The 8,193-nt window shown below is 35.7% G+C and overlaps 2 protein-coding genes across 2 annotated transcripts; one reads left to right on the top strand and one right to left on the bottom strand.

The window, feature by feature from the left end:
- Positions 1–515: 515 nt before the first annotated feature.
- Positions 516–1,257, top strand: LOC142598073 (uncharacterized). The gene has a single exon (XM_075735038.1). It carries the CDS (start codon positions 516–518, stop codon positions 1,131–1,133), a length of 618 nt encoding a protein of 205 aa, XP_075591153.1. The 3' UTR covers positions 1,134–1,257.
- Positions 1,258–3,653: 2,396 nt separating this feature from the next.
- LOC142598086 (uncharacterized) lies at positions 3,654–5,483 on the bottom strand. Its single transcript, XM_075735050.1, has one exon. The coding sequence runs from the start codon at positions 5,481–5,483 to the stop codon at positions 3,654–3,656; it is 1,830 nt and encodes a 609-aa protein (XP_075591165.1).
- Positions 5,484–8,193: the final 2,710 nt, after the last annotated feature.

Below are 8,193 nucleotides of genomic sequence, written 5' to 3'. Positions count from 1 at the left end.
CGAAACAGTCGTCGTTTGAAATCAACTTAATAGCCCATTTTTTTCCTTCTTTGGCAACTTCACTCTATATTTACATGTCAGCAGGAGGAACATACACTTTGGCAATACTTGTAAAATCTCTGCAAGTCCATTTGTTCGAGGCCGCACAGACCGCTAATTTCTGATTTTTCAGAGCATTTGCCGAGTATCAAGCAAATGTTATCCAGTAACAGTTCAGCGTCTTCTGAAGTGACGTCAAGTTCAATCCGGTTGAACAATTCTAGAATATCATTTTTTGATATGACACCATCTTTATCGTAGTCGAGACAATCAAATATATTTTTATTAAATTCAACAGCTGATCTGTCAATTTCGACCATTTTTAAATTTGATCAGCACGATTTTTACAATAAAAATACTATTTCATTATTTTATTTTATTTTACAAAATAAAAATTATTTTTAAAAAAAAGTTTGAATGAGAAATTAGACAAGACGTTTGTAATTTGTCAAAATAAAGAATAATAAATAAAAACCATGAGCGCTGCTAGGTACCTAAGAGCTCTTTGGAACAAAAAGCAAAGCGATGTTTTTCGTTATCTTCACCGAATCCGTACTTGGGAATACCGACAACTTCCAGTAATTCATCGAGTACACACTCTAACTCGTCCCGACAAAGCCCACAGACTTGGATACAAGGCAAAGCAAGGTTACCTCGTTTACCGAGTTCGTGTCAGACGCGGAGATCGAAAGAAGAAGGTATCAAAGGGTATCGTATACGGAAAACCAGTCCACCAAGGTGTAAGAAAGCAAAAGAGCTCTGCGTCTCTCCGAGTGCTTGCTGAACAAAGAGTAGGCCGTAAAGTTTGCGGAGGATTACGCGTTTTGAACTCTTACTGGATAGGCCAAGACGCTTTCTATAAATTTTTTGAAGTAATTCTTGTAGACCCAATGCACAACACCATCAGGAACGATCCCAAAATTAATTGGATTTGCAAGGCTTCGAAAAAGCACAGAGAAATGCGTGGAGTCACTGGTGCTGGCCGCAAGAGCCGTGGTTTGCAAAGTAAGGGTCGCTGCACTTCTCGTCTGAGACCAGGTCGTCGAGCTAACTGGAAGCGCCGCAATCAGATGTCTCTGAGACGCTACCGTTAATGAGGTACTTTATATTGTAAATATTAATTATTAATTTTCATTTGCGCTTGGTATTAACTTTCTGTACAGCATATGCATTTTAGATTAAATTTCCCCGCTAAATAATAATTAATAGATATTTATTTGCTGCACCGTAAAATATTTTGATTCATTCCTTAAAACTACATGATGCATATTAGATTTGACAATTGAATATGTCGAACGAATCCCAGTCTTTGTTAGGTATTACGCGTGAAAGTCTGGCTAATGTATTTAGCACAGACGAACATGTATGGAAAATTTTGATTTTCGATGTGTACGGAAAAGAGGTTTTAGCTCCGTTATTGACAGTTGGCAAACTCAAAAGTTTTGGAGTGTCGTTGCTGTTGCCTATAAACGTCAAAAGATCGCAAATCAAAAACAGTTGTGCCGTTTATTTTGTGCAAGCAACAGAAGAAAATCTAAACTTGATCTGCCAAGACATCAAACAAAATTTGTACATGTGTTACTATATTGATTTTATTGACTACTGCGAATCAGAGTTTTTAGAACTGATGGTGACAAAGTTCAACGCAATAAAGCACGAATTTTCCATCAACAGAGTTTATGACCGGTATTCTCTGTTCATTGTAGACAAAGAAAATGTTTTCAATTTGAAAATTGCACACGTGTTGACATACCTGTACTGGAAACCGACAAACGACCTTGAAATAATCAACATAACAAAAAAGATCACCAAGGGCTTAGTTTCAATCTGTTCAACGCTTGAGTGTTTGCCGGCCGTGTATTATCAAGATTCTGTGTTGCCTTCTAATTTTATCGCGACGCAATTTATAGAAACGATGTTGGGCCATGCAAAACAAGCTCCAGAGTCGAAGTTAGGAAATCTGATGTTGCAAAACAAAGAAAGTTCGACGGCACTCGTAATCTTGGACAGACTTTTTGACTTAATTCCGATATTTGCTCATTATTGGACGTACGACCACTTGATCTCAGATTTACTAGATCGAAAAAACAACTTTGTAAGCATCAAGAACGTAAAATACGACTTGACGGACGATACGGACAAATTTTACCAAAGTCACCAGTTTTCCGAGTTTTCGACTGTGATATCAGCGTGCGCAAGTAGTTTAAAAACTTTCTCAGAGAAGGTCAAAGGGTTGCAAACTAAAAAAACCAATATAGAAAATTCTGTTGCTCAGTTCGACGTTGATCAAACGCTTAGTGACGCTTCGAACATTTTAAAAGAGAAAAGTGACTTGGATAAACACACAAACATTTGTGAAGCCATGCTTAAAAGAATAAATGCTCGAAATATTGACAAGTTCGCCGATTTGGCAGCTTCCATAATCGCCAGTTCGGAAATAAAGCAAACTCTCTTGTCACAAGTGAAAGCGTTAGCTTTGGATCCTAGCAGCGATCCTTCTGACGTGCTCCGTCTATTACTAGCGACGCAAATTCAATATTGTGGTGAAATAGAAACTTTCATAGATGAAGTAGTCTACGCTCGATTTCAGCGAATACCTTCACCTATAACTTTTTTGCGAAGCATATTGCAAAACAACTACACAAACGTTCTAAATACGGTTCAAAAAGACAAAACCGCCGAAATCCCAGACCAAAGGTCCAAACTATTTGGCAGCGTGATAAGCAAGAGTAAAGGAATTTTGAAACAGCTATCACTCACCAGTGGTTACAACAATAATATAATTTCCTTGCTGAACAAGATTCTTTGGAAGCAGATCCCTGAGAACTTCTTTGTCAAGTATTTAGCACCCGCAAGCGGCACAATCGATCGAATTATTCTGTTTATCATCGGAGGTGGAAACTACCATGAAGTCAAAGAGCTTCAGGAATGGGCGTCAAAACATAAAATAACTCTGATTTACGGTTCTACCGAATTTGACAACGCTGCAATAAACATAGAAGAAATAGAAAAACTAATATGACGGGTCGTTTTGTTGTATAACCTATAACAATGCACAGCTCTTTTAACCAAACTAGCAATTTGCTTGATAAATAGACTTAATAGGGTACAATTAATATAAAGTTATAGCATATAAAAAATTAACAAGCATATATTTAGACGCGAGTGTAAATTAGTGACCCGACGGTTCCACTAACACGTTTAATAGCGCCGTCCTGTTCGAGTTCTTTAAGAGCTGAACGAACTATAGATAAATTGAGTTTGAATTTCTCGCTGAGAATGTATGGAGTAATCACTCGCATTTTTGGTACTTCACTCTTGAATGAACTGTAGGAAGCTGGTTCGAAGTAAACGGTTTTCTTGATTTTTTCCTGACGCTTCGCTTTAGCCCATTTCTTCTTTTTGTTACGAGAACCAGCAGCAGCGGCTGCAGCGATTTGAGCCTTGGTTTTTTTTTCTTTAATGGCCATACTTGATAACAGAAATTATTTTTATAATATTTTTGTTTCGTCTAAATTTTAATGCAAAAAAATTAATTATCTCTAAATAAAGCTACTTTCAATAAATTAGAAATAATAACAATTTTCATAAACCCTTTAGACTTTGAAAATGGTTTAGTTTGTATCAACTACGAAATATTGTCCGCTCAACTTTTGCTCTCTGTCTTTTAATGAATTGTATTTATTAATTCTTGGTCTATAATTAACGGTATCTCTTCTAAACGTTGTATCCAAAATTTGTAAAAATTTGTTCATACCTTGTACTAAATGTTGCGGCGTGTTTGCGTGGCTGTCAATGCCTGGCTCACCTTCGTAAACAATAACACGGTCGGCTAGGTAAGACGCCATGACAAAGTCATGTTCGACAACGAAAGCTGCTTTTTTGCTGTGCAAGATAAATCTTTTGATCATACGAGCCGCATCGATTCTTCTCTCACAGTCTAAATAAGCGCTAGGCTCATCAAGCAAGTACAAATCGGCTGGTTTACCTAGAGCAAGCACGAGAGCGACTCTTTGCAGTTCTCCTCCCGATAAGTTTTTAACGTAGAGAGACTTTAATTCGTCGATGTCCATGGGTTTTACACAGTCGGCAATGAATTGCGGATGAGTATAACTTTCACGTATTCTAGACATAAAGAGTTCTTCAACGGTTCCCTCGAACTTCGCGGAGATCATTTGAGGTTTGTACGAAACGCTTAACTTAGGGAACTGCACAGAATCGTCATCCGGAGCTAAAAGCCCTGCGAGAATTCGAATAAACGTGGTTTTACCCGTTCCATTTTGTCCTAACAAAACAGTAATTTGAGAATCACTAAAAGAACCTGGGTCTATCGTGAGGCTGAAGCTACCCAAGGTTTTCTTCATTGCTGGATATTTATACCTATTCAGAGATGAGTTGAAGTCATCAACCTCTTGCGCCATGTGAAACGAGATTGCTTCGTCTCTGAAACGCATATTTTCTGACGGCAGAAATCCGTTCAAATAATTGTTTATTCCTTCTTTAACAGTCATAGGCTGAGATATCACACCGTAAGCACTAGCGTGTCCCCATAGTGCACAAACCATGTCGCTTAAGTAGTCACAAACTGCTAAATCGTGCTCAACGCAAATAACGTAATTTGAGTCGTTTGAACGTTCTCTAATAAGCCTAGCAGCGTTCATTCGCTGTTTAATATCAAGGTAAGACGATGGTTCGTCAATAATGTAAATGTCTCTTTCATTTAATAGCGTTATCAAGATAGAAAATCGTTGTAATTCTCCTCCAGAAAGATCGCTAATGTTACGATCATAAAGTTTTTCGATTTCTAAGAAATGAATTAAAGATTTTTGAAAATCAGACAACTCGCTTGACTCTTTAAACACCAAATCTCTTACTTTTTTCATACTCTTTTTCGCGATAGCATCAACATATTGTGGTTTAACAACCACTCGTAAATCTCCTTTGGATAACTGAGTAAAATAATTCTGCAAATCGCTTCCCCGGTAGTACTTAATAATATCTTTCCAAGTGGGTGGATCGTCAATTTTCCCCAAGTTGGGCATGCATTTACCACTAAGAATAGCAACTGCAGTTGACTTTCCCATACCGTTTCTTCCGAGCAGACTAAGTACCACGCCGGGTCGCGGCTGAGGAAGCCTGTGTAATTTAAAACTATTTTCTCCATATCGATGTGAAACATCGGAAGATAGATCTTTTGGCAAGTTTATAATTTGTATAGCTTCAAAAGGACATTTTTTTGTGCAAATACCGCAACCAATGCACAAAATTTCGCTAATATAAGCTATTTTAGAAGCTGGAGTTACTTCAATACATTGCTTTCCTACCCTGACAACTGGACAAAACTTTCTACACTCTTGGTTACACTTTTTTGGTTTACACCGATTGGCATTAATTATGGCAATTCTTAACTTTGCAGTATTCTGAGTTTCAGTTTTTCTAGCCATTTCTTTTTTATAAAATAAAAATACTATTCTATTTTGCTTCCTCGAGAAAAACCATATTTAGAAAAACTGCTTAATCAAAAAAAATATATACTTTTGGATTATTTTTATTTTTAATCGTTAAAATCATCTGAAAAATCATCTTCATCCGCTGAGCATGTGAATTCTTCTATCAAGCGATTTCTTTCTTCCAATTTTTTAGTAGCAATTGCGCTAAAGTGTGCAATTTCTGCATTATCTAAATCTAGTTCATCCATTTCCGTTATAATATCATCAAACAACATTGGATCATTCGAATGAATTTTATAATTAATCGAATAAATACGTTTTTCAAATTTAAAAAGGTCGGAAAGTTCTCCAACTGAACTAAATGTTAATAATAAATGCTTGCACACAATTAAAAGGCACAATCCGAATTTTATTAGTGTTAGCAAAGTTGGATTGTTTAAAAGAATGTAGAGCCATTCGTAAATATGAAAAAACGGTAATACGGTGACTCCAAGAGAAATCCAGTATTTGGATAAATATTGACCACTAACAACTTTTCCAAACAGCCGACTCCAAACGTCTGGTAATTTCTCGTTGACCATTTCGTCAAAAATCATAGTGTCGCGTAAATAGTTATTATTTTGAAACATGTAATAACCTGCACAGCAATTTTCATTGAGGTAAGCAATAATATAAATAATATTCTGCCTTTCTAAAAACAACGACAAATACGATACTAAGTAACCAAGTCCTTGGTGGTAGTCTCCAATGAATTGATATATCACACAAAGTATTTCATAATGACACTGTTGAAACTTTTTAGTTAAAAAAGTTCGCGCAGCGTCCGCACGAAATATGTAGTCAACCTCGTCGACTTTTACAGGAACAGAAACTAAATCGTTTAGCTGGTTGTACTTAGTTTTAAAATCACAGGGTATTAGGTCTAGCAACTTTTGAAACTTTTCTACCACGTATTTTGCATTTGCGGGAGTCACAAAATCATAATTACGTTCTAATAAAACACAATCCCTTTCGTTATCCCAAAATTCTTGTTTCAATACATAAGGAAAAGCTGTTCTATCGTTGAATTCCATGCTTCCAAAGAATTCTCGAAACATCTTACAAAAAATTATTTAAAAACATATTAGAAATAATTTTAGAATCATAATATTCTTTCTCTAAGTCAAGATTTCTGATACATGAACGATAAGTAATAACTTGCCTTCTCAATATATGTTATTTCTGACAGTTTTAGGTTTGATCCATGGTATAGTTCACGCTAGCAATACATTTGATAGATGTTCAAGTGATTCTGTGCGCAGGCATGAAAATAATATTTTTGAACCCGAAAATTCTATACAAAATGGTCTTGGTTTTTGGTGTTCAGAAGCTACCTCGACTAATGTTACATGGAAAGGAGAGTTTGATCTTCCTTATGTGTTAGCTGGGTTGCAGATCCAATGGAAATATTCTCCTTCCAAATACAAAGTAATGTACTCGTTAGACTCAAAACAAACTGAAACTATTATTGATTGGAAAAAAACTCAGGTAGAAAATACGGATTACACAGAGACTATTTCCTTTACTGGGATGTCAGAAGGTGTTTGGTTGAACCAAATAATAATTTTAATGTCTTCGAGTACCCAAAGCTACATCGGAATAACTTTGATCACTCCTATTTTCCATCCAACCGTACCCTTTTTGTTAATATCAGGAATACAATCGAAATCTCAATCTGAATATTGTATCGCAACAACATCTAGTAACGCGTTAAATACTGAAACTGCAGTTGTTGATAAGTGTTCATTTCTAATTGCAAAAGGAAATAAGTCTTATTTATGGCAATTCAACCAAAATAATCAATTAATCAACATGATAAATAACAAATGTCTTTCGGTAAACGAGAACGATAATGTGGTTCAATTAACCGACTGTAACGATTTTTCAGCTTTAACCACTAAATTCACACTTAGAGATGAAATCAAAGTAACGGGACATTCCATAGGTACAAAATGTTTGGTGCTAAAACAGAATCATAAATTTAGCAGTGAAGTATTAAATCTAGGCAGCGTGAAAGCAGAAGCTTCAAGTACAAGTGATAATGAACATACTCCACAGTATGGAATTGATGGAAAGTTAAACACTTATTGGGCCAGTCTTTCATCTGCTAGTCCAACTAATTTTAGAGTTCATTTTGATATTATTTTTTTAGAGACCATAAAATTTAATAAACTAATCATTGACTGGGAATTCGTGGCTTCCAGGTTTATTATTGAAAAAAGTTTAGATGGAATAAACTTTTCACATGTTTATAAAAATTATTTTAACGCGTCAACGACATCTTTCATAGATTTAGAATTGGTTGAAGCAAAAGTCTTGCGTTTAAATCTGATTCATTCACATACGATTCTGGGAAAATTTGAAAACCAATTTTTGTATGGAATTCGAAATGTTTCAATTTTACGAAATACCTTTGATCTCACAATTGACGATTGCCAAGACAAAATTGAACTCGTTGTGTCAAACAACAAATGGTTTATTGATCACGTTCCCTTAAACGGCCAGGATGCTGCAACGACCCTAATTCACGAAAAACAACAAATCACTGAAAATCTTGAACGGTTGGAAAAAAAAAATCAACTAACTTCTGCAAACAAAATAGAAAACTGTCGAAAAGACTTTCAAAAGATTCAAGAAAATTTTAAAAAAAAACGTGCTACGTCGA

Source organism: Dermatophagoides farinae, unplaced genomic scaffold (genome assembly GCF_024713945.1).
Source record: "Dermatophagoides farinae isolate YC_2012a unplaced genomic scaffold, ASM2471394v1 contig6, whole genome shotgun sequence".
In the NCBI taxonomy this organism is placed as follows: Eukaryota; Metazoa; Arthropoda; class Arachnida; order Sarcoptiformes; family Pyroglyphidae; genus Dermatophagoides; species Dermatophagoides farinae.
Note: the sequence above shows the minus strand (reverse complement) of the source record. Positions and strands in the feature narration are given on the sequence as shown.

What these genes read in the sequence shown, in the direction of transcription:
- LOC142598073 (XM_075735038.1), top strand. Translation starts at nt 516, where the DNA reads ATGAGCGCTGCTAGGTACCTAAGAGCTCTTTGGAACAAAAAGCAAAGC.
- LOC142598086 (XM_075735050.1), bottom strand. Translation starts at nt 5,483, where the DNA reads ATGGCTAGAAAAACTGAAACTCAGAATACTGCAAAGTTAAGAATTGCC.